Raw genomic sequence first — 27,311 nt, forward strand, 5'->3', positions numbered from 1 at the left:
TTCTCAAAAATTCTGAATTTTGAAAAGCTGTGTTTCAAAAACAAACATTTAAACATCCATGGTGTGCAGACTGTGTTACATTACAGGCATTTAGCAGATGCTCTTATCCAGAGCGACATACACAGCTTTTACACAGCATTTACATTGCATCCATTTATACAGCTGGATATATACTGAAGCAATGCAGGTTAGGTATCTTGCTCAATGGTACAACGGCAGCATCCTCCCCGGGAATAGAACCTGTGACCTTTTTTAGGTTAAAAGACCAGTTCCTTACTCATTATGCTACACTGCCATTTCCTTAGCTTTTCACCAAAGCATGTGTAATACTCTGAGGAACATGTAAAGTCTTTTTATTAATTTAAATAAATTATTGGTCAGTTTTTTGCAGTCTAAACATTTCTTGTTTTCACAGTACAATCAATAGTACTCTATCCCATGCCATGCATACAAAATGGTTGCCCATAATGAATTGCCATTCACAATAATAAGCAGTAAAATGATTTCACAGCATCATACTGCCCAAAATACTGTACAATACTGTCCCATTTACCAAAAACTTTGCGCAGGCATTTTGCAAATCTCTGACCTTTGATGACGAATCAAAGGTGAGCATTTCTGAAATCAGACAACCATTTCTGAAATCAGAAGACAGCGCACAAGTGAGGCAAATGAAGGAGTGCAATCATTCCAATCGCTTATTTTATCTGTCCTTGTTCCTTGGTTCTCACCTGACCCCCCCAAAAAAATTAGTCTGTCATCTTCAAGGCAATTCCAAATTGTTAAATTCTCCTTCACAGTGAAACGTCCAGTATTATTTCAACTCTCACAGTGTTATTTCTACTCTTAACCGATTTCGTCCCACTCTAGAATGTTAATGAAATTAACATAGTTAGAGTTGAAATACCACTGGACATTTCACTGTGTTGAAGGATTTATGAGACTGACAAAGGATGCTTGAGCAAGGAAACACTTTTTTCAGAACGCCTGACATTTAAATAATCAACCTGTGGATCTACCTCTCCCCATCGACCACATATGTAATTAACGTGGCTTCAGACTAGTGCTTGACTGAACAAGGACGTTCCATTTGCCTAATACACATTTCCTCAATTCCCCTGTCCTCACGTCCTTTCCTTGCTTCCTTTGTTTGCATCCTTTGATGGGTGCAGCTAAGGAGTGAGGAACGAACTTGAGGAAAGGATGCAAGGAGGTAAAAATAAATGATTGGAATGAGCCCAGGGTATGGAACGAAAAACCCTTACATGTGCAACAATAGATGTTTCTCCATACAAACGCTACTGCATGACATTGTCCAAAAAAAACACTGCTACGCCTTTCCCTCTGGTTTAATATTATGTAACATACATCTGCTGCCATTTGTTTTTCATAGGTTAGCCTTTATGATTTCTGTTTACGGAACCTAAGTTTGATTTAAACATTTCATGATTTAAACATCAGTTTAGCAATATTTTGTTAGATGGGTGTTATTTTTGGTTATTTGAAATCCTCTTGCAATGCCTCTGAGTTATTAGCCCAAAAACTAAAGTTGTTGTTTGCCATATGGTTGGGTCATTTCTGATTTTGTACACTGTTCAGACTAGTATATTGTCCAGAAACCACTGTGTCAGCAATGTTTAAAAATGACATCGTCGGCTAAATTATTTCTACTCTGAGCATGAACATGTGTTAAGTAGCCTACGATTCTAGTCCGCATTAGTAATAGTTTTGGAGTGCTTATTTAAAAAATAGAAAGGAGAGGCATCCCTGACATCCAGAAATCCTGTGCTGGATGCTGGAGTCAACTGCCATGGTTTCCATGGAGCTGTGTCCAGCCCATCACTGCTGTATTCTTTGCTACGGAGATGAATGTTGTGAAACTTGTGAGGATGCTGTTGTTTGCATGTTCTGTACTGTGCTGTAGGGTCCATGCTTACTTATTCCCACTCAGCTCAATCCAACTACAAATGTCTTCTGGGTCAATATAGTGCATAAAACTGCTTAATTCCAAATGATTTTATTTGACTTTATTTTATAATAATAGTCCCACAATAGCACGTTTATCCATACGGTCATTTTTATTCTTATCTCTTACTCCTATTCTTATTTTTGTGTAGATGATGATGAGGTAACTGCTGAGAGCAGCAGCAAAATAAATTCAGAAGTGTGTAGAAGTATCTAATCTGCTCCAGTTCTACAAAATTCCTCCGAACTCATTGGACACTACTTCATCCAACAGCAAGACAATGATCCCAAACATACTGCTAAAGCAAAAAAAGTTTTTCAAAGCCAAAAATGGGAAAATTATTGACTGGCCTAGTCACTTCACTGGATCTGAATCCAATTGAACACGTTTCATAAGCTGAAGAGAGATCATAAGGCAACTAGCCCCCAAAACAGGTGTGAGCTGAAGATGACTGCAGTACAGGCCAAGCAGAATATCATAAGAGAAGATACTTGGCAATTGGTGATGTCTATGGGTCACAGAGCCATGGAGTAAGCCTACACAGCCAAATCTAGAAGAAGAAAAAAAAGTCTTTGTCCCAAAAATTATGACAGTCACTGTATAGTATAGATTAGACTGGACTTAATACATTTGTGTATGTATTTCAGACTATTTTCTATTTTCATTATTACCACCAAGAATAAGTGTGAATCTGCTTTGTTGTGTTTTCACTATTTCACAGTTTATTCCATTTGTATTGCAGACAGCCTGACTGAGCATTTGTTTATTACTGTTCACAAAATATTCCAGCTGGGAAGAGCAAAGGGAATGAAACATTCCTTAATCTGCATAATTAAAAATACATTGTAACTGCGACTCTGTTTAGTCATTAGAGGTAACATTATAGCCAATGTGTTCTATCTAGAGTAATCACAGTGCAGTTATGTACCTGATTGTCTATGATAAGCAAGTGTAATATCCAATGTAATGAGTTTACAAAGAAATATGTGGGAAACATCGTGAAATATATTTCTCTGTTGAATAAAATAATTATTTTATCGCATAATAAACGATTGTTAAAAGACATAAAAATAACGGGAAACTACAGAAACAGGCAATCTTTAGTCACCTATTGCCGACATAGTATTGTCCGGATTGGCCTGGAGCCAGGAGAAAGCCTGAAAGGACCCATTAACTCCGCACAGAGACTGCCTGCCTTCCCTGTGCTGGGTTGTGAATGCGGTTCTAATGACGGCTCCTTTCATTGGTAGAAGGAAACGGTGAAACATAGCAGCCAGAGTTGAGAGGATTATTTTTTTTAAATCGGTCGGAAAGGATATGTATTGTTGATGTTATTTTTTGTAAGTGATTGACAAACGTTGGCGCCGGTCTCATGAGCCTGTTGGGTGGCTATAAGAAAAAGACCAATTACGATGGATACGAATCTTTGCAGTTGGTCGATAGCAGCGGTGACTTCAATAACCGAGAGAGAAGCGGCAGCTCGATACCAGCAAACCTAGCAGCTAGGGCAGGCCCAGTGACACCGGACGACTACAGCACCATGGACAGCTCAGGTAAGTCTTCGAACATAAGAAGAAGCATTGTCTCACTATCAGGGTGTATCGCTGCATGGGGGTGCTTCATGCATCAGTGGCCTCGATGTGCTGTTGCTACATTAGCGACCAGTCCTTCTTGGATAAATGCTTCAACGTTTTTGACGTTCATTTATTTTATTTTAATCGTACGAATTACGCTGAGTAGCCTATGCGTCAGCACGTATTGTTTACAAGTTCTAAATGTAATGTAAAAAAGCATGTTAAGACGCTGTTTGATGTTGTAAAACAACAGCAAATGCAGGGTACAGTTTTCCACTCTATATCGGTATAATACAATGATATATTAGTATACTTAAAATAATCATACAACTACACTTTTTCTGTTCATTTAAGTATTAGTCATGGCTAGTGGCCTACTAGCATTTCTTGAATTGCTGTACAATTCATAGGTGATAGTTGGCCTGTGCTGGTTCCGTGTTGAAGATGTTATAGAGTGGTTGGCTCGGCCTTTGGGACTGGTGCAGGTGGAGGACAGTTTACTACCAAAGCTTGATAGGGTGATGATGTGAGCTGTTCTCACTGTGTTGCACTGAAAAGTGAGAACCTCTGGCACTGCAAGAAATGGAGGTGGGAGGTGGAGGGAGATGTTTTGGGAAATGTAAAGGGTTCATTTGATATCTTCTGTCCCTTAGAACACTGCTGCAAATATTTTAAATCTGCCTGGGCTCTTTATTGTAACCCTACAGCAGTGGGGCCAGGGCGTTCACAGTTCAGTGCTGAGTGCCCAGAGATCTGCTGACAGTCTAGACTCTGCAACACTTGCAGGCAGTCTGAGCAAAAGAAATGCAGCTGCACCTCAGTCTCATCATACTCTTCTGAGACCTGCATAATGTGAAGCACGTTCTCTTCATCACTATCATATGACTTTAGAAACAATCCTCATCACTGTAAAAGCAATGCTTAGGACAGGTTGTATTTTAATTTAAGTGTTTTCTAGCAAAGTTTTTTGATTCCACAGATGTTATTTCGGCTTAATGCACCAACCCAAAATACACAGAAAAAATAACTGTATGATTGTGGATGTAAATTGTTCCGGTACATGAGACAAAATTGTAGGACTGCTTCCCAGAAGGAGATAAGGTATTTCTGAGTCTGGGTCAAGCTGTTGTCCTCAGGGGTTAAATGGCTGGATAATAGTTTTGGCTGTCAGAAACAATCTGATCAAAAATAGCGTTTCCATGCTGAATGGACAGAAATTGATCCTTTGTGTATGCTTGTGTTCCCTTAAACAAGAACACCCAAAACCATGTGAAAATGTTTTCAATATCCTGAATATCGTTTTCTTGAAGCATTAATACTATTTTTCAAATTATGAATAGTTAATTTCAGAGTTAATCTCATTTGAAGATTGTCAATCAGCATGCTGTGGTTTCATGGCTTTTCATGCATCTCTAAGCAAGAAAATTCTACAATCGGAAGTAAGAGAGCAGGCCAGCCGCAATGTTTATTCTTGGAACTTTTATGTCATTTGTATTCTGATGGCTTATTGAAGTCAGCTGGCAGGGTCTGGCAGGGAGCAGGGCTCTTGGCTTCACAAAGGCATCAGAGATGTCTCTGCTGTGAGGATGAAAAGGGTTTGGTAAGTTCAGAGCAGTAACCATGAGAATTTTAACACTGGGGGCTTTGAAGTTTACCAATGCCGGATCCAAAAGAAGGCCACACTATTTATTTCCATGGCTGTTGCTGTTGCTGTTGCTTTTAATTCTCACCCAGGCACTATTTAAAGGGTGCCAGAGCTCTTGAAAAATACCTTGTGCTCTTCTGTTACGCAGTAAAATCCAGGAAACGTTCATTTTTGAATGTACTGCACCAAACATTTGTTGGTATACTTTCAGGCGATATACTTGATAAGTCCAAATAAACACTTTTAGTGGAATTTGTTTTAATTAATTGTTGGCTTGACATTTTGATGCAATTGACTTGAAAAAAAATGTTCAAATATAACCTCAAGCTCTGATTAGCTATATAGTCATTTCAAATAACAAATGATTGGATACCACCGTACTGCGTTCTACTTGCAGGGTGGTATCCAATCATGTATCTTGGGTGAATTTCTAACATTTAATATATTAAATTTCTAGTTTATTTAATGTTGATAAACAAAAAATAAAAGGAAATGCATAGTTGCACACTCTGTTAAGCTCCCAAGTAATTTATGACAAAAAATGTAGAGAGGCATTTCAGGTTTTTTTATAATAAATTTCTTGGGAGCATAAGAGAGTGTGTGACTGTCTTTTTCCTTTTATTTTTTTGTCAATCAACAGTAAATATTGGAAAATTATTTTATATGGAAATTATTTTTGTTTCGTGATTGCTTGCCCATGATTGCTCTCCCTCCTTTACACCTTGATGCTTTTTTGGTGTGTGTCTTCCCTTCCCTATCAACTGTTGATTGACAGAATAACATTGTGATTGAGATGTCCTGGCTGAACCATGCGGAAGAACAACAGTAGCGATGGTTTGACTGTGACTGGCATCCTAATCTGATGACCTTGCTTTGTTCAGCTGGCAGCTTCAAACAACAGGAATCAGTGTAGCATAACCCCTGATGTGCTGTCATTGCTTAAACTGCAGCCACAAGTGTCAGTGAATCATGTCGTGGTTTGTGACCACTGGATGCACCCAGTACATGCATCCAGTTGTCTACCTGTACAGACATAGGCTTAACCATTTCTCAAACATTACAATACAGCACACACTTTATCTCAAAGATTTTATTCCCCTGGTTCACTTTCCCACCTCCCAGCACACCACAACCCAAACACAGAGTGCAATGAGCCTAATGGGCTGGCTTCAACCTCCTTGTGTGGCCATCACTTTGATTTGTGACACTTGTTGACAGGGAAGACGCATGATAATGAGAAGTTTCTCTTCAGTGGGGTTTTAGTGGGCCGTTCCTCTGAAGGATGACACTTCACATAGGGAGGGACTCAAGAAGGAAAACCTGCTGATGCAGGAGCCTCAACTGAGTCTGTCAGATACTTTGTAGCATACTCTCTTAATGTACTGCTGCAGCACTACTAGGGCAGAGATGGTCAGGCTGCAGGCATCTCTTATCACATGAGAATCCAGCTGCGTGGTTCTATGTTGTGTCAGCTCCTTCTGGAACACTGTTCCATTCACTCAGACTGTTAGCCCTCAGACAATGAGAGGAACTTATCTTTGTGTGTTCAGCATTAGTGTAGCGTGGAGAAGCCCTGATCAGGGCTGGGACTATGTTCCATGTAGGCACTGTTTTCAAGGAACATATTTGGTTTTCCGACATGAAGAATGAATGTATTGCAGTGATAAATGCTTGACTGTCTGTAGAATTAGAATCAGAATGCGCATGTTCTGTGTTAGTGTGTTTGCGGTTGTCCATGTTTTGTGTATTTTATAAGACTGAAATCTGATCACTTGAAGGTGCTTCATCTCCAGATATGGACGCCAACTATGGCGGGGGCCTGTTGGACATGGTGAAGGGGGGAGCCGGCAAGTTTTTCAGCAACTTTAAGGACAACATCAAAGATACCCTAAAAGACACCTCCACCAAAGTCATGCACCAAGTGTCAACGTAAGTTCCTGCTGTTTCCCCAGCTATTTACATGCACATATGATGCCTTTCTTCAGTCCAAATATTTGTTTCAGTCCGATTACTACCTGACCCAAGGGTGCCTGTGGTGGGGGTTTTTTACAAAATGTGAACTGACCTTGTACTGGTCATCTGTTTTCCCAATGAAATATCCTGGGTTCTGGCTTGTCCAGTCTGAGTGGTGTTGGTAGGGGTCATCTTGTTCCCATAAAAAGTTTGCAAGACTGTTCTGGGTCCTGATGGTTGCATTGTTTGTCCTCCTAACTTCATAGTCACTGTTGTTTGTGGCCCCAACCGTGTAAATTGCACCTTACATAATCAATAGGTGTAATGTTTACCTAACAAACAAAAATTAGTATTGTTACTTACTACGAAAGTAACACTACACTGACATATCTTTGCCCAGTTATAACTAAGAGGCAGGTTAAGGTGATCAGAGGAGCTAGGGTGCAATCTGAAGAGGTTAGTCTTCAGTCTGCGTTGGAATATGACAGGGCTTCTGTTGTTCTGACTGCAGTGGAAATCTCATTGTGGCAGGGCTCGGTTTGTGGGAGAGGTTCAGGGCAGTCTGAGGACCACGCCTACTGGTTAAGTAGGCACACACACCTGGAGTGCATCAGTAATTAATCCAGGTATTTAAAGTGTTCTTTCTTCCCAGTAGGCGGCTGTGACCGAGGAAGACACAAACCGAGAGAGAGAGAGAGAGAGAGTGGAACGTGCCAGCACGAAACAGGCTGGAAAGTGTTTTGTAGTTTTTGTTATTTTGTCTTTGTTATTTTAGTTTGTTCTGTTGCTTTATTGTTTTTACCCAGATCCCATGAGGGTGAAGGGCGAAGCTGTTTTGTTTGTTTTTAGTGAGTGCATTCTCTCTCTCTCTTAATTTGCTTAATAAAGACCGGGATATTCCCGGGATTCGGCACCAAAATGTCCCAAACCAAGCCCTGCCACATTCATCTCAAGGTTTAAAATCCAACTTGAGATGTCTTTTCAGCAAGCTGTTGTGCATGCCGAGACCAGTGTATTCGAGAGGAGAGGGAAAGAGTCATGTGTCGTCAGCATAGGAATGATAAGCCAGGCCGTGGGAGGAGACGACAGAGCCAGGAGACATGGCATAGAGAGAAAGAGGTGAGGGCCAAGGACTGAGCCCTGAGGGATAACTGCTAAGCATTCCTGAGGTCTCAAAACTGCATCGACGTATGCAACCTGGTCAGTGAGATAGTCGAGGTAGGAACCAAACTAGTTGAGAGCCATCATGACTATGCCATGATATCAGTGTTTATATTAATATTTTATATTTATCCAGGCTTCACAGGACAGATCAAAGAGGATTTATAAGTGAAACTGAGATTTATAAATCAGATTTATAAATGTGCACTTATGGTTGAAGATGTGACCTGTTTCAAAATATCCATGCATTAAAGATTTATAGACTTAATAAAAAGACTAATGATGAAAGGCAGAGACTTTATAGAAAGCCAGGGGGGAGAGACGACAGAAGGTCTAACTAATTCCTGGTTGCGGAGGGCTGTTCTTCGCAGTCGTCTCTGGCCATGCAAAGAAGCGTCTGTGTGGGCCTGACAGCAATCAGAACAGCTAGCCGTCAGGGCAAGAACCCAGCAACAAAGTCCCAGTGTGTCACTTCACTGAGAGGCACCGCGTTCCCATGCATGCATTTATGATGACATCTCATGGCAAATATCTCCCGCATGATATAAGGGAATTTGTTTTAACACTGTGCGGGAAGTGTAACCAACAGCACCGTGTCCCTGTGTTTATGTTCAGTTAATTCTGCCACTCTGCTGCAAAGTCTCTTGCACCTGCTGTTAGACAGTATTTAAAAAAGTGAAACTATGGTGAGGTGTTCAGACTTGCAGCCAGAAATATCAGTGACACACTTCCGCTTAAAAATGTGACAAGAAGTTATGCATTAGTATGCACGCTCCCATCACTTGCCCGCAAGTGCATGCTGTAGCAAATTAAGTCTCCTACAGTAACTTTACATATTCATAATATTCCCTACACAGTGGGTGGATAGCTTAGAAAATGTACTTGGTACTGTCTGTTAGTTCTGACTGTAATTAGTCAGAACTCATAATAAATGGGTTTTCTTGTAGCTACAATATACACTCACTTCCTGCTCATATTCCTGTTATTCCTGTGTGGGTGGGCATGAGGGTGTGTGTGTGTGTGTGTAAAGAGAAAGAGATATGCATCATACGTGTACATACATGCATACATTTGTGTTTTAATTAAAGAGATGTAAGGAGTTCATATTAGGTGTGAAGTGTCAACATTTTTTGAGGATACAAAGGTTTTTTTAGGAGCTATGTTATTTTGTCATAACTTGCGTTTCACTTTTACACTCTAGCTTAAAATTTCTCAATAGAAAGTACTGTCAAGCCTATTATTACAAATGTTTTACGTCAGACGTCCATCCATAATGTATTATTCCACCTGGATTTATCCGTGTGTGTATGTGTGAAGGAGGCATGTGTATTGTGTCACACCTTTCACCTCATGCCTCAGGGATTCGTGTCATGACAGATATTACACACAGGAAGTGGGAGGAGTCAGAGGAGCTAAACACTGACTGGATTTGTGGTGGATTGTGACTCTGCTCAGTCCAGCAGAGTGGAGCGTGTGGGTTATTTCGGTCAAGCTGGGGTAGCTTACTGACACTGAGAGGGATTAAAAATAGCAGACCGGCCCAATGAAAAGGCGGCTTTGAAGGGATCCCGTAATGCCCACGTGCATGTAAAACGCATATCCACTGTCTGCCATGTGGCTGCCTAAGTGAATGCTCAAAGCTTTGTAGATACGCTCAAAGGATACTGTATCAGGGAGGGAGAGTCTTGATTTTATTGTAGTGCATCCCAACCATGCCGTGGAGGCAGACCTATGCAAACCAGTACATCAAGCCTCTTAGCACCAAGTCTATTAGTGTCATGTGAATGAAGGCAGCCAGCAAAGGGCTATGATTGAAGGTCAGGAACTTGTGCTAATACTGCATTTGAAATTTGCTGGCATTAAAATGTGACACCTTTCCATTGTAAAAAGCATCCGTGATCAATCCTTAAAATAGAACACTGTTTTCCAGTGATCACCTTCTGAAGATTGCTTACTGATGCTGTCTTACCAATCCTTAACAGCTTAACCAAGCTGATTTATCTGTTGCATAATGAAACATAAGATCGCCTTAGAGATTCAAGGCTCACTGCCTTTACAGCAGACTGAGAAACACACAGACACATAACTCACCTTATACTTCTTCCAAAATCGCAACATCTTACAAGTTACATTGTCCTCACTTTAGTGACTGGAGAAATCCATTGTCAAAACAAAGTATTCTGTTTGAACTAAACAATTCATGAGCAGAATGTAGGACTGGCTTGTTGATGGTCTCTCACACGTTATTATTTTATGACACCAAGCATATCTAGTATGATATGACTGAAGAGTACAAATGTCTGCCATTTACTAAACAGGATGTACAACTGCTTTCATTACAGTTATACAAAAGGAGAGCTGGACATTGCCTATATCACCTCTCGAATCATCGGTAAGTACAGGCTTGATCCCTTAGGCTCTCCTGAGGTTTGCAGTAAAGTGTTGGATATTTGATAATGCTTTCGATTTACTGCTTGGCTGCTCTCTTGCTTGGGTAAGTTGTCCGAATTGATCACTGGCCCAGCTTCTGAGCGTAGAGAAATGGTCCTTGTGGTAATTGTTGTTTTCCATTGATAAAGAAGGCGTTGGGTTATGGAATGAGCTTGTCGCTTAGTCAGTTAGAATTGACTCTAGCTTGCCTCAATATGCAAATCAGTTTTTAACAATTCTGTGCTTAGCGTCAATCTTTCCCCCTGTTTTTAGTCTGGTACCTTCCGCTCTGGGTGTGCTCTAAGTGTCTTTATTTGGAATAAGCACACTACTCAGGAGGAGGCAGTTTAACTGGGGCTGGAATCCCCTGCCACACCTGGCTGTGCAGAGGTCTGTAGGGTAGCCACTGACACCCTGTGGCATTCTGGGAGCTGCGGCTGTAATGTGACGCACCAGTGACTTACATCATCAAAGTTTGATCTATACAGCCTTCTTTACCTCCATTTACCAGTACATGGTTATCAAAGTACCCTTCTGCGGTGGCTCATTCGGGGTCTTATGGGATGTTGGCTCCTCCTCCTACTCACATGAGCCTGATTTCTCTCATCATTCTCTTCATATCCTGAACTTGCACCTTTATGTTGTCAGACAAGCCAGGGACCACGGTTAAGGGTTCACAAAGGAGGCCCTTGTCTATTATTTTACTGTAATACTACTTCTTTCATCCTATTGATATGAGTATTGTGGAGGCACAAACAGTGAGCTCCTGTGCGTAGAAATTTTACACAATGCAGTAGCCGTGCTCCACTGACTCCATCGTCATCAGAGGCTGGGATCATTTACTGCTGTGATGACAAAGATCCTCTCTTTTCCCTGACAGTGATGTCATACCCAGCCGACGCTGTGGAGATCGAGGATGTTCGCTCCTTCCTGGACTCCCGGCACATGGACCACTATACAGTCTTCAACCTATCCCAGAGAAACTACCGTGGCGCAAAATTCTCCAACAGGGTGAGAGCAGCCTATCGGGACGTGTTGGCTAACCTGGATATGGATGGTCGTGGGTGAGAGTTAGTCCTGGGCCTATGGAAGACACCAATAAAAAAAGAATATGGCTTCAATTTAAAAAACCTTATGAAATGAAGTACTGTAGGTTATTGGCTTGTTCCTCCAAATTATTGTTATAGGATACAGGGGCCTTGATTGTGTACAATTACTAAAGTAAGAAAATGAAAGTTTCTCTGTCCTGTTTAAAAGTTTTCCCATCCTCAGGTGTTTCCATTTTCGTCTGTGCTTATAAATTTCCTCCGGCTGGGTCAATTAAGCACCAGCAACCAGTGCACTATGTTTGGTTCTCTTTTGTTTTGTATGTTGCACTCTGCTCCACTCTGTAATTAAGTGACTTACCATGGTGAGTCTGATACTCTGAGAGCTTTGCTCCTGGGAGAGGCCATATCTTTCTGGTTGTGCACTGGGAATGTGTCATTCTGTCTCAACGGGCATCTACTCATCTACACCATGTACATCAATATCTTCATTGTCTCAGCATTTTCTGAGTGACCCTTTCTTTTTTGTGTCTTTTTTCCAAATTTGGGTCATTATTATGGGTCTGCTGACTTGGTCTGAGCAGGGTATTACTTGAGTTGTTGTGCAGCTGGTACTCTTCTGGGGGTGCTGTGTCCTCCAGCACAAGTGCGCAGCTCAACGGATGGATTGCAGAGTGAATAAAGATGGTGCTGGGCTGCGCATCTTTTGGAGGATGCATGTCTTAATGTGCACCCTCCTGAACTGATGGACGATGTTGCACTGAAGAGACAGGCCTCCAGTTTTAATTTAGACATTCCAGATTTGGGAGAAAAAGTAAAATAGGGAATTAAAAGTGTGTGTGTATGTGTGTGCGTCTGTGTGTGTGTGTGTGTGTTTGTGTGTGTATGTGCGTTCACGTGAATATAGCACATGTATATATGTGTGCTTATCTACATATATGCTGTATTTATTTCGAAATCTATGCACACACACTCACACACACACACACCCACAAACACACACACATACACACACTCACACATTGCATCACTGCTTTAGCCTGCAGCTGTTCTGTCTAATGGTATGCCTCTAAGGATGATGAATTATTCCAAAACACTAATGGGTTCGATCCTTCAAGTGTAGTCAGGTTTTCCTCCCTGACTATTGTCCCTAACAGTGCTGCTGTTGTATTTTGCTGTTCTGCATGTCTGTGCTTGTGTATCCCAGTGCAGTGTGTATGTGTCTAGAGCCAGAGCCACGATTGAAGCTTGATTAGATACCCTTTTAAGAAACCTGAGTGTTTGGTGCAGTGAGCTGCTGTAAACCATTAGAGAGCTCTACCATGTGGTTACAGAGCTCATGCATTTGATCCTTAGTCTATCCACTGGTGTTACTCCACTTCCAGGATTAAGCCAGTGTAATTTGATGCACATTTGTTGGCTGAGCTTACTGCAGACGTTTGGACAAGGAGAGTTGTGAATAACATTGTGTGTGTGCGAGTCTGCTACGACAAGTTACTGTATGTCACACATTTGGGTAAGAGCTTTGTTAGTTGCTCTTGATCCCCATTCAGACAGCACCAGTAACACGAAGCACGCATCATCATGGAGTCTGCTCTTATTGTTTCTCTCAAGTACAATGTTTAAAGCCTTTGTTGACTAGTTTTTTTTCTTTTATGAAGGAGCTTATAATGTTCTGTGCTGTACCCATCATGGCACCTCAGTCTGCCCACAGGAGAGTGAAGCTGTTTGATGTGCCAGTGTCATGTGACCCGTGCCCACTCTCTTCTCGCCAGGTGTCAGAATGTAACTGGCCTGCCCGTCAGGCCCCCAGCCTCCATAACCTGTTTGCTGTCTGCAAAAATATGCACAACTGGCTCCGACAGAACCCCAAGAATGTCTGTGTGATCACCTGCACGGTAAGAGGAGAGGAAGGCGAGGCATGTCTCTCTGCTCTCACTCTCTGTCTCCTACCCTGTATGTGAAATCTTTCACTGCATGAACGATTTGTAGAATATGATGTGTTCCAAGCAAAGCATAGTTTGCTGCATGCCTGTTTTCCATTTCTTGAGGTTAGACTTCACTTTTCGGACCATTATTTTACTGGCAAATCAAGGGGTAAGTAAAAACACATGCTGCACTCAATTCCAGTCAAAATAGAGCATTGTGGATTTTTTTTTTGTCAAACTGCCTTTTTTAACTCTTGACGCCATTATGTACATTTCTGGCTAAACCAAGGTCATAATTAAGGGGCATGAAGTGCCTGTAGTTCTCCTGTAGTTAGAATTTTGCCCCCAAAGCTGTTATAAACAAGCTTTCTTCAGTAACACAGCAATGCTGCAATGGAAGGAAATCCCATGTAGACTATATCCTCATATAACCTTCAAATGGGCTGTGTATAACTGTGGAAATATTTATTCTACAAAAACTGCTCAAAGGATCCATTGATGGAAATTCTGCCTGGTCCAATTTCACATTTAAATTCTGCAGATGTAAGTGTACAACAAAATTGCAGAAGTTGGCATTATCTCAAAACTAGGCGGGTCTAGCTGTGTGTACATAATAATTTAACTGTGAATGGGGAATATGATGGGCTTCAATCAAGTAGTTTGTTTTCAGTTAATTGCAGTGCATAATGTATCATCTCTTGTTTATTCCCATGCACTTTGAATTCACAATTTCTTAGTTTTATTTTAAGAAATGAAGCTGGTTAATCTATCTTTAATTTGCTGTCTCCTGTGCCCTGTTGTATAAGGATGGCCGAGCCCCCTCAGGAGTTCTGGTGTGTGCCATGTTCTGCTTCTGTCACCTCTTCTACAACCCGGTCCCTGCCATGCAGCTGCTCAGCGCCAAGAGACCCGGATCCGGCCTCTGGCCCTCGCACAGGAGGTAGGGCCACACTCTGTGCTGTACTGGTGAGCCAAATGGCTGCCCTCCATTACGACTGTCTCAGACCCACTTCACTCATTTAGCTACAATATGAGTTACCCACATGGGAGATCTTTCTTGTGTCTTTTTTCTATGCAATGCATGAACACATGAAATAACTTTTCCAGGAATTTGTTGAAACAAAAATGCACCACAAAAGAATATTATGATATGGGAATTCTAGATGCAGGATATCTCAAAACAATGGCTTATTGTCTTGAGATTCTAAGCTATTCGGTATAAATACCCTCCTCCCCCCTTAAGTAAGGTAGGAAGTTATCACTCACATGTCCTTCATTTTTATCCTTTTTTCCTCATGTGGAATGCCCAGGTGTATTTGCAGGCCCATCATTGTGATGTCATCCATTCAGTTCTGGAGAGGGCTGACAAGTGCTTGTGTCCTGCCAGTCATCTCACTGCTTCTTCTCACTGTTCAGTGGAGTACTCTTCATGTGCAGCTTGCGCAGGCAGACTGCAAGTCCCAGAACTACCAGAGTAGTGTACCTTACGCAGTCAGACAAGGGTTACTGTGCCTACTGAAACCTTCCCTCCCTAGTCAGCATTGCAACCAATTGTGCGTCATGCTCTGGGAATAGCATTACTGTACACGGAGAGTGAGTCAGTGGTTTATCAGGAAGTACCGGGCTGGGTTTAATGCATGTTGCCAGTGTTTCTCTTACAGAATGCAGAGTGGTGACTTGGTATCTGCATTGATTGTGTGGACTGCAATTAGAACACAAAGCGACTGCTGACAATGTTATAGGTCTTTTTTGGCAAACAGAGTTTTGAGAGAGAACTATTGAGTTTCATGAACAAAACCAAACATAGGCTGTATAAAAGCCTTAAAAATGATTGCCAGCTTGTAAACTTGTGTCACATTTTGGCCAGCAGAAAATTCCATTCATTAATGAACTGGTAAAGAAAAGGAAATATTAAGAATCTGTGATTGTGACTCAATCTGATATGTTTTGTGCAAACAAGTCTGGAATTTCAAAAGAAATGTCTACAGTATGACAATGGATCAGATGTACCATATTGTTCAGCCTCTCTGTAAAAGGTTGTAGCCATATTTGTTTACACACATGACCGATTATATAAAAAGGAAAAATTCAAGCTTGTTGAAAGTTTTTTTTTTTATACAAATGAATCAGCAGCAGGAATGCATTACAAGTGGAAAAACAAAAGAAATGACAAGCTTTTCTGTTTGTTAAATTTAGATTACAATGTAGACACACAAGAGAGCATTGTGCTAATTGTGTAAATGAGCTTTGCACTTGTGGTAAAATATCCCTGGTTTGTACAGATAAAGCCCTAGCCCTTGGTTCAGTGACTCATCCCTTGGTCCAGAATCAAACCATAATTATTCCAACTAGACGGGAATCCCTTGGGATGGTGCATGATTGGCCTAAGTGCGGGGAGAGAGGGTTTCCCCTCTGCCTCATGGCACAGGAGCAGGTGGTGGTCAGTCAGATGCAGCTCTCTGGTGCAAGGCTGCACAGCTCAGCTGGCGCATTGCAGGATGGACAGAAGTGGCGGCTCGTAGCTGCAGTGGGGGTACGAGCTGGTCCCCGCTCAGCCAAAAAGCTCGGCTCATGCCTTGTCAGGGGATTTTGCAGCAGTGGAATGGGTCTACAGAAAAACAAGGGACAAATATGGATGTAAAAGAAACCTGTTGGACAAGAAAGTTAATTTGACTATTAAATGATAACACATGGGATGTACGAAAGCTCCTTTTGTGAAGTACTGTATGCGCTCACTGCAGGTTATTTGTCTGAGTTTTTGTTTCCTGTGCCCAGGTATATTGGCTATGTCTGCAGCATGGTGTCTGAGAAGCCAACGCTACCGCACTCCAAGCCTCTGGTCATCAAAGCGGTCACTATGAGCCCTGTCCCCTGCTTCAACAAACAGCGCAGTGGCTGCCGGCCCTTCTGCGACATCCTTATCGGTGAAACTAAGATCTTTTCAACAGCACAGGACTATGAGAGAATGAGGTAGAATAGCACTTTGTTTCTCTGACAACAGACAGAGAGACAGACACACACCCTCACGCACACACACACACACACACACACACCTACGCACACACACAGACATTTTTGGTGGGTGCAGTAAATCTCCTTTAAGTGATTGTCGTAAAATCAGCTTTTGTTCAGAGGGTAATAAAAGTGGAGACAAACAGATGACTAATGACTATGTGTAATCCGTTATTCACAGGGGAAACTTACTGGAGTTTGTCACAAAGTAATCCAGTAAAATATATATACTAATAAATAACTTCGACTGAATTTTACTTAAATATCACTCTGTAATTACAGAACCGTTTGTGGTTTTAAAATGTGCCATGGAAGGCACAGAGCAATGCAGGTAAACTAGTTAGTAGGTAAACTGCATGGAAACTAAACCTGATTATCAACCTTATTATTAATATTTGGTGTCTTTGTCTGGCATCTCTTCCTCCAGAGAGCACAAGGTGCAGGAAGGAAAGGTTGTGTTTCCTCTGGGTGTGAGTGTTCATGGAGACGTGGTGGTCTCCGTCTTTCACATGAGATCTACCATTGGAGGCCGGCTACAAGCCAAGGTATGGAGAAGCAGAGCGTGCTTTTGCGTCCTCAGTTGCCATTGGGCACAGAAGTGAGAGTAAACCATAACTTTCATTCAGAATTCATAGTTGCTAACTTAAGTCACAAACTAAATGATATTTTTGATTGCACACGAGCATATCACAGCTTTATCAGACTGCTCGTTTCATTTTGTTTTGCAGGTGACAAACACACAAATATTCCAAATACAATTCCACACTGGGTTCATTGCTCCAGGCTCCACAATATTAAAGTTTACAAAGTAAGTCCCAACTCCTTCCTGTGGCCTTATATCACCTGGTTAACACACACACACACACACACACAGTATGTGTGTCTGTCCACATGTGCTGTATATATCTATATGTTTGTTTTTTATATGCATGTGGGTATGTGTATATGTTTATTTATTGTGCGCGTGTATGTGTGTGTGTGTGTGTGTGTGTGCGTATGTGCGTGCGTGCATGCGTGTGTATGCATGTACGTGTAGGCCCGAGCTGGATGCCTGTGACTCACCGGAGAAGTACCCCCAGCTCTTCCACGTGGTGCTGGAGATTGAGGTGGAGAGTGCGGACAAGCAGAAGGACTTGACCCCACCCTGGGAGCAGTTCCCCAACAAGGACCTGATTCCAAATGTCCTCTTCTCCTGCCAGCAGGAGCACCAGGATGCTCTGGCCATTGCAGGTAGAGAACACTGACACCCAGTTGTGGGGAGCGGTCTCATAATATTCATTTTGGTGGTGGGATTACAGCTGCTACTGCACATTATCTGTACACAGCAGGCAGATTTACAGCTGCTACTGCACATTATCTGTACACAGCAGGCAGATTTACAGCTGCTACTGCACATTATCTGTACACAGCAGGCAGATTTACAGCTGCTACTGCACATTATCTGTACACAGCAGGCAGATTTACAGCTGCTACTGCACATTATCTGTACACAGCAGGCAGATTTACAGCTGCTACTGCACATTATCTGTACACAGCAGGCAGATTTACAGCTGCTACTGCACATTATCTGTACACAGCAGGCAGATTTACAGCTGCTACTGCACATTATCTGTACACAGCAGGCAGATTTACAGCTGCTACTGCACATTATCTGTACACAGCAGGCAGATTTACAGCTGCTACTGCACATTATCTGTACACAGCAGGCAGATTTACAGCTGCTCCTGCACATTATCTGTACACAGCAGGCAGATTTACAGCAGCTTTTACCACGCAAGCTCAAGTTATAACTTCACCATTTCTACTGTACCTTTGCTTTAAGCACTTTCTTTACCTAGGAATTATGATTTACATATTTTTTCATGATTGCTATATAGTTGCCATTGGGACTCAAGACTTTATTCAAATCAAGTATGAAAATATATTTCCCCAGAAAATATTTTACTGAATAGGTATCAGGATCATTGCTGTAATTAACTCAGCATAATGCAGTTTCGTTCTCTCCCATAAAGAACAAATGGAGGGACTGGATCTGGAAGGTAAGGTGTAGCATAGAAATGACCCCTGAAGACCCATAGCATAGCCCCATTAAATGTGCAGTTTTTTGTGGCAGATTTGCTAGGATTGTGTACTGTAGAGATTGTCCAGCTAGTCATCTGGCACAGATGATGGCTGCTTTTCATCAAAGAGGTGAATCAGTCACGTGCAATAAGATTTTGAATCCCAGAATCCCAATTGGACAGACACAATTGCCTGTTTGAAATTTGAAGTTTGACATCTTGATCGACATAGTGATTCACTAATCAATTCATGCCTGGCAATCGTATTTAACAAACAGACAAGCTTCTTGATTTTGATATTGGAGCCAGTTTTGGCAGTCGGGTTGCCACTCATGCAGGAATGTGTTTAGAGGAATCGTGGATTAGTACCACAGATTATATTATAAACCAATAATATATTTTAGTCTGTAATTTTATCTGTAGTAGAGCCTGTCCTTGAGTAAAGCTTGTCAGACTTAGTAACCGTAAGGGTAAGGGGGCCATAGCTGGTTTTTTGCAAATGCCAGTTGAATCATTTATGACAGTTAAATTCCATAAAATACAGATTGTTGTATAATATAATGCTGCCAACCACAAGGAAGTACAGCTGAAACCTTCCAGTTGCAGTCATGAGGAACTGAAACAGCCATCCACAAAGTGAAATGTCATGTTCCAGTGCTGCCTCTGGCTTCTGGTCTGTTTGAAATAGTTGACACCTCTCTGTATAAACAGCCGTCTGCTGTGCGATCTTGCTTTTCTGGCAAATCAAACATGTTTTGGTTGAAAATGGCGTTAGTGTGCTGACACAAAGACGACAGGAAGCAATGCTTAGAAGCGGGGGCGTCATTTTCCTGAGGTTCCGTGCTGGTCTTGTGTCCGATATGCTGAGATGTGACTCCTGGCGCTCCACAGACCCCGGCAGGGACGGCCGCCCCGGGCAGACCACCCAGGAGAGCGAGCCCTCCGACGACGAAATGCTGTCCCTGTCCAGCCAGCAGAGCAACACCAGCAGCGAGAAGCCCGGCGGCGCACAGGCCACGCCCAAAGGCGCCGCGAAGCCCGAGGTCCAGTCCCCCCCAGCCCCGCCCCCCGCCGAGGACGTGGACCTGCTGGAGTTGGACGGGGACGCGGGGGGCCTGGCTTGCTCCTCCCCCCAACCCCCCACCAACACCGACCTGCTCGGCGACCTGTTTGGAGCCCGCCCCCACCCAGACAGCGGTCCTGCCTCTGCCCAGTCCACCCCGCGAAGAACGGCGCCCTCCTCCTCTTCGCCCTGCCCCTCGCCCCGCTCTGCAGACAGTAAGTCCGCCGCTTTTCTCCGTGGCCGTGGGAGACGGGTGCTTCTGGGATGCGCTCAGACACAAGCGGGACCTCCTCTCATTTATTTCTGCAGGTTTCGATCCTTTCGGGTCAGGATCCAGCCCCAAACCGCAGGAGTTTATGGGCTCGTTTTTAGGGCCAGGTAATGTGAGGCAGTCGGACCCTTTCCTGCATGTGGCACGGTCACCATCACCCACTGTGCAGAATACAGGCATGGGTAAGGCATGCAGCTGTGGAGCTTGCTGCTAACCAACATGCATCATGCGTGAATGTGGCTTCCTACAGTGTGTGCATTGTCGCAGTTCTGGTTTGTGATGTATGCAGGGAGGATGTGTGTGCATGCGCCGCTTGCTCTTTCACGTGTGGTTTGAGAACCACATTACAGCCCCAGCAGTGCATCCAGTAAGCTATGAGTGCATGAGATTTGCCTTTCACCTGTCTGGGTTAAACCTGCCACTAAATTATGTTCTCCTCCATCCAGGACGTAATTCCCCAGTTCATCCCACCACCCCTTCTGTCAGTATTCAGCAGCAGAACACAAAGGGGGGATGGGAGTGGAACAAACCTGCAGCTTCCGGTAATGCATGATATCCTGCCTGTTTATCCTGATTTTGCATCAGAACTAACAGATTAAATGAAGGGGCTGCTGTGACATCACTGTTCATCGGGATTCAGCTCAACAGTGACCTCTTGTGGTGCAGGCCTCAAACAGGAAATGGCACATCAATAGCAGACTGCGTGCTGTTAAATATGAAAGTGGCGTGGGTTTAATGTTGAAATGATTGGCTAAAAGGAAAAAAAACCTTTTTGGATAGTTTATATTTTATTTTTTTTAGCTGTACTCCATTGGTGAGTACCTCAAAAATATTTGGGTCTACTTTCGTCTTTGCCTCTGCAATGACTGTGAAATACATGATGTCATAGTTTGTGTTGCATATCTTCAGTGTAGCGGTGCTTATTTCTGGGCCCTTTCACCAGAGAGCCGTAACCACAGGCATTACATGGCAGCGATCGAACCGCATTGTGGGTTTTTCTCATAGGAGGCTTTGGAATGGGCAGCAGATCAGCCAGCACCAGCCCCACTGGCTCCATCCACAGCACTCCCACACATCAGCCTAAGCCCAACACGCTGGACCCCTTCGCTGACCTTGGTGCTCTGGGGACAAATCTGGGAGGTGAGGGGCAGTCCACCTCATGTCTCCCTGTAGAAACTGCACAGTCATTATAGTGTCTGTTTGTTTCCCTCCTTTAGAAAATCAGTTACAGTAGATTAAATGCTTATTTAAATTGTTTTATTGTGTCAGCTTCATCAGTTAGCATAGATATTTTATTCTTCGTGGCATGAAAGCAATTTCTACTGTACAATCCCTCTACTGTACAAGCCTAATTAAGAAAAATTAAAACGTGGAAAACATTAAGAGGATAATAAAATTCTAGGATTGCAGTTGTGGTTGTAACGAAAACCGGCATGCACAGGTTTCCTCAGGACCGAGTTTGAGAACCACTGATTTAGCAGATTGTATTTTAGTTATTCTCTGTGATACAATTGAAACAAAATACGAAACACAAAAAGGAATATTGTGCTCCTGGCATTCCTCCAGGTGGATCAGGTTTCTCCAGCAAGCCAAGCACCCCCACCGGCTCAGGGGGAGCGTTCCCCCCGATGGGGTCTCCGCAGCGGCCCTCTCCCCAGCACATGGCGGGCGGGGGCTGGCAGCCCAGTACGGGCTTTACCCCGTGGCAGCAGGGCGGGGGCACACAGTGGCAGCCCCAGCAACAGCCGGCCAAAACGGGCCCCCCGCCCATGCCCCACGCATCCCCGCAGAACCGCCCCAATTACAACGTCAGCTTTTCTGGCATGGGAGGGGCTGCCCCCAGTGCCTCTGGGAAGCTGCCGCAGTCTTTTGGTAAGTCTCGCAGAGCAGGGCAAACTGACTGCATTTCCAGATGCAGGTGGTGTTGCAGCCGTGACCTCGGCTTACGAATGCAACTGCGCATTTCAAATTCAGGGAAGAAAACAGCGAACAGCGCAGCTAACGCATAGTTTTCTGCACTGCGAGTTTCTCTCTGAACTGTCTCTTCTGACAAAGTGCATTAAATGTACTTATCAGATGCTCTTCAGAGACCATCATTTCTGAGGTTAAGTAATACTCTTCGGCACATTGTGAGACCGCACTGATAACTAAAACGAACATGGTTCCTTCTGATCTTTCGTTTTGTGCAGGGACCAAGCCCAAAGTAGCAGACGCTAACTTTGATGACCTGCTGTCTGGACAAGGCTTCGCTGGCGGTAAGGACAAGAGAGGGCCAAAGACAATAGCGGAGATGAGAAAGGAGGAGATGGCCAAGGAGATGGACCCTGAGAAAATTAAGGTGGGTCAGAATGTGTGTGAACACGGGGGAATAGGAAGGAGAGGAGAGCGGAGGCCTGACTCTGCTCTCTTCCTGTCAGATCCTGGACTGGATCGAGGGGAAGGAGAGGAACATCCGGGCCCTGCTCTCCACCATGCACACGGTCCTATGGGAGGGGGAGAGCCGGTGGAAGCCCGTGGGCATGGCCGACCTGGTCACCCCGGACCAGGTCAAGAGGGTGTACCGCAAGGCCGTGCTGGTGGTTCACCCTGACAAAGTGAGTCTTGTGCTGTACAACACCTGGTGTAGGGCTTATGCTGTATGCCTATATACTGCATACATGCATGCAGCAAGGAATATGAATCGTGTTCTTACTGAGGGGTCCGATCAGTCACGTCAGAATGAATATAGCACGGCAGTTTTTTGTAAAAAGAAGTATTTGAAATTCTTGCTATTGATTACCTGTTTCTGTTCATTGCCTGTGTTACACATAAGTCTCTCTGTTGCATAAGCCCCAATAATCTTATTCCTGAGAAGTTCTTGTGCATAAATTATGAAGTGATTTGCATAACTTCATGTTACAGTAGATGCCCAGCAAGGTTAAAAAAATAAGAACAAGAAATCTTGGTTAGAAGAAGAATACAAGCTTACTCTAAAAACAGCATTGGAAATGGCGATATGAGACAACAGATTATATAGTGCTGTTGAACAGGTGTTACTGCAGCACGTTGGAAACATGATAACAGTCTGGCCTTCTGACTGGCATTAATGATATAATGGTACAATACATTATACCTGGCAGAATGACGGCTTTAAGTGTCCTTTCTTTGAATCGTCTTTGTAAATGAAAATGTAGACCTTAATATTTAACAAACATGGAAAAGATCTTCTCTTTGAATTGTCTTTGTAAATTCAGTTTTAAAAACATCCAACAAACTTTCTCTTGTTGCCTTTTTCAAGGCCACCGGGGAACCCTATGAACAATACGCCAAGATGATTTTTATGGAACTGAATGATGCCTGGTCAGAATTTGAAAGTCAAGGACAAAAACCGTTGTACTGAAACATGAAAAATTTACTACTGCACCCCCCCCCCCATTTTGACTTCCCAATCAATCTGAACTGTGGTCCACCGTTCCTTCTCCTACTGTCACCACTGCAAGGACTCTCTCCCATAGACGTTTTAATTTACAAATTAACTTGTGTAGGTGTGTAAGCATAAGTCTTGCATATATACCTGGTACACATACTGTCCACTGAGAGATGCAGAAATTGTGTTACAGCAATCTTTTCAACACTGGCAAGCAAAGAAGAATGGTGCAGATGATCTCTTGAGGTCCAACCACCATTTAAGCAAGCACCTTCTAAGGCTAGTATAATTATTCAGAACTAAAATAAACTACAGAAGGGTTGGATTTGCAGTAGGTCCTTATTTTAAGGGTAAATCAGCTGGAATTTGATGAAGGTTAGAACTGACTTTCACATCTGTGCTGCATTCACATAATCCCCACACAAGGATATGTTTCTAGCTGCAACTGAATCTTTCACCCACATCCAGATCATTTGCCTTTTGATAAGTTGATGCCCCTCTCCTTTTGGTAATAAACCACTTTTTGAGCTTTTGAAATAGCTCAGAAAGTACTTACGAATAGTACACTAACAATAAATAATAATCATTTACTGTACTTACAGTATGTTGCAAATTTTTCATAACCACTTCTCAATGTTCCTAAGTTGTTTATAGCTCTAGGGTCCTACTGTAAATTTTACATCAGGGAAAGGTTGCAAACAGCGTTTGATGAATAGTCGTGATACTACAGGGTTTCCAGGTTGACTGGGTACTGTTAGATATTGAGCAAATCGCCATGGCAGTTTGTGAAGTTAATTTCTGGTCAGGAATAGAAACCTGTGGTAACTTGAATCTGACAAAGTGTTGTATATCATGCATTTTATTTGACAAGGATTGCCCCCATGAGATGGCCGTCTTGTTTCCTGTACTGTATGTGTCTTCTGTTCGGTTTACAGATTTGCCCTGTCAACTGTGTGATTGTATACCCAGTGGAGTTCCTTGTATCTGAGGTATCCATGGTAATTACAGCAGTTAGCCCCCTGTAGAGTCTGTTTCCACCATTCCTTTCACAAGTGAATGAGGACTTTGCAGGTGACACAGGACTCAGCTCACTCGGTACATTGTGTACTGTACAGCGGAGACTCTGTGTTCCCTACAGCCCGTTTCTCTCGCCACTGCTAAACAAGTCAATGTGTACAGAACCTAGATGAAGAGAGAGCTCTTCCCACGGCTTTCCAAAAAACACTACAAAAGTGGTATGAGATTTGGCAGGGTGTGGAGATTAATCTCAGAAAGACTCAAATTTGCCTTGTCTTGCTCTTATTTCTTTCTCCACAATACCAATCCTCAGTTTGGAAACAACTCTCATACTGTGTTCTCCAGAACATTGTGGCATTTTTGTGCCAACTTCCATATTTGCTTTTAACGGTCACAATGGGGCTTATCATTATTGAAAAGCGAAGTGTTCTTTTTACGTTTAGCTTCTGTGTATGTGATGTATTAATGGAAGGCTGCAGAAAAATCTTGTTTAATTTATAGGTTTAAAATTCATTCTGAATACAGTGTTACACTTAGTAACATTACATATAATATTACAAAATCTAATGTGCATTCTCAATATCAGGCTAATGAAAGTACAATTTCAATACTTTGATGTATATTGGAGAAGTGCAGGTAAAATTAGCGCCTGCATCCGATAGGGTTTGTTGTAATGTTAATTTTAAAATGTTGATCATTTCTCTGTTTTATTATTTTTTACCTGTTGTGTGTCATATTTGTGCATGGGTTTCCTTAATTCCCGTGGAAATATTATCCATTATTACTGATGGGTACTCCAGTACCCTCCTACAGTCCACAAACGTGGAGTAGGCTAATTGGAGGCTCTAAATGTGTGAGTGATTTATGTGTGGGCCCAGTGATGGATGGGTGACCTGTCCAGGGTGCATTCCTGCCCACTGCATGCTGCTGGGATAGGCTCCAGCCCCCCTACCCCCGACCCCCTTACCGTTACGAGGAATAAGCAGTGTAGAAAACGGCATGGATGGATATTGTCTGTTAACTGGGTGATATTTAAAAATGGCTCCGGTACCCCTATTTTAAAACCCATGGTTATTCATAAAAGTTTTGCATTGAGGAAAATACAGCACAATACCATTCTGGGATACAATGTTATATGGAGACACAGTGCTGCCCACTATGGAGAAGTGGTCCAGTGTGCTACAGGTTTTTTTTCCCTTTACTTTCATTGACTGCACAATCACATAATGAACAGTAGTCGCAGCTCTGGTATGTAAGTAAAACAACTATTGTTTGTGTTTTCTCTGCACTGCTGTTCTCTGGCAATGTGTGACTAATACATTTACTGACAGGAATCACCCCACGCCAGTAACTGAAGCATCCTTGGGAGTGTCAGTGCAACCTGGTCAAACCTTTCCTGTGAAAGGGAAGTCATATTTTTTAAATGTTTCTCTTAATGCTCCGCAGTGACATTAGCTGATGTGTGTTGATTTATGTTTGTTTTAGCATACAATGTTCACCAAGGACATATTGTATAATTTATTTTAAAATCCTAATAATAATTTTATCTAAAAAATATATATTTTATTTAAAAAATAATTCTTTGTAGTATTTACGTTAAATAAATATTGATTTTTTAAAACCAAACTTGAAAGCATTCACAACTGCTGACAGAAACTGGGTGGGTGTTCATGTGCTGAAAGTGCAGTGCCTGTTTTCATTGCAGGAAAGTTATTGTCAATTTGTTAGTGATATGTATTTTGACAACTGGACTGACAAATATCATAATACAAACTTTGTAACACGTTATACCTCCTCCCACATTTCCTTCTTCCTTTTACCTACACATTTCAATATAAATCTGTACGTAGGCCTCATATTCCCAGAATTTTAATCACATTATGTAATAACAGTTGGTATGTGTAAGTCTTAATGAATGTCCAGAACATGCATAATTGTTGATCCAAGAGAGGCTACCATTTTCCAAATTTATCTTGCACATGTTCTGTGTGCATGGTTCCATTGTCAGTGTAATACAGATTAAAGCATATATGGCTATCATGATCTTTTTTATGCTAACACAGCCATGGGAATACGAAAGAATGCTTTATACTTTATGCTTTTTAAACCATTCTGATACCTGACTTAGTGCAGTCACTGGTTATGTGTTAAGTTATACAAACTTGACATTTAAAACCATAACCTGCAAATGGCTACATTAGCAGTGTTCCATTGCAGTTACCTCTGGGGTGTTTTTCTGCCATTGGAGAATAGCACTCATTGCCTTACAGTATATGAGAGAAAAGGATGGCATATCTGCTGTGTAAGTTTACTCAGAGGCATCTCCAGTCCTCTTCAATTTTACACAAAATAGAGTATGGCAGTTCAAAAATATCCATCTTCACCCATCATCCAGCTTCACAGGCATACTGTATGGACTACCCGGGTGTTTTAGCAGTACACATCCTCAAACTGTGACTCACTGAATCATGAAAATCTGGCTTGAGGTGACATCTGAAAGGAAACTCCCCCTGAAAAGCCTGAAAAGTGAAGAGATCTGGACTCTAAAACAATGTTGAAGCTAACCTTCATATAGTGTACATGCACCCCTTAAACCGTCATGAGAAAGTGGTGACTTTTGGATACAATTATGTGTTTGCTTGTCTGCTGTAAAAGTATTACTGACATGTTAATTATGTTTCTGTGATGTTGTTTCTGTTGGCCATTCCATCCTGTACATATAACATGTGCAATGCACAAATAAATGAAAATGTTGAAAAGGTGTGACCTGTTTTTGTGT

The 27,311-nt window shown here is 42.5% G+C and overlaps 1 protein-coding gene across 6 annotated transcripts; it reads left to right on the top strand.

Annotated features, from left to right (window-relative positions):
- The first annotated feature begins 3,121 nt into the window (after positions 1 to 3,121).
- On the top strand, positions 3,122 to 27,295 carry dnajc6 (DnaJ (Hsp40) homolog, subfamily C, member 6). 6 transcript variants are annotated; one of them, XM_064331939.1, is made up of 19 exons: positions 3,122 to 3,519; positions 6,964 to 7,114; positions 10,642 to 10,691; positions 11,610 to 11,740; positions 13,551 to 13,673; positions 14,510 to 14,643; positions 16,479 to 16,673; positions 17,143 to 17,260; positions 17,444 to 17,523; positions 17,752 to 17,945; positions 18,728 to 18,754; positions 19,667 to 20,053; positions 20,148 to 20,291; positions 20,556 to 20,651; positions 21,115 to 21,249; positions 21,676 to 21,981; positions 22,299 to 22,447; positions 22,527 to 22,703; positions 23,387 to 27,295. In XM_064331939.1, exons 1-19 carry the CDS (start codon positions 3,339 to 3,341, stop codon positions 23,486 to 23,488), a joined length of 2,880 nt encoding a protein of 959 aa, XP_064188009.1. In that variant the 5' UTR covers positions 3,122 to 3,338; the 3' UTR covers positions 23,489 to 27,295. The 6 variants fall into 6 exon arrangements, with proteins under 6 accessions (XP_064188009.1, XP_064188013.1, XP_064188010.1 ...); XM_064331943.1 differs by having other exon boundaries at positions 20,148 to 20,216; XM_064331940.1 differs by having other exon boundaries at positions 3,123 to 3,519; positions 6,979 to 7,114.
- The last annotated feature ends 16 nt before the right edge of the window (positions 27,296 to 27,311 follow it).

This window comes from Anguilla rostrata, chromosome 4 (genome assembly GCF_018555375.3).
Source record: "Anguilla rostrata isolate EN2019 chromosome 4, ASM1855537v3, whole genome shotgun sequence".
Classification (NCBI taxonomy): domain Eukaryota; kingdom Metazoa; phylum Chordata; class Actinopteri; order Anguilliformes; family Anguillidae; genus Anguilla; species Anguilla rostrata.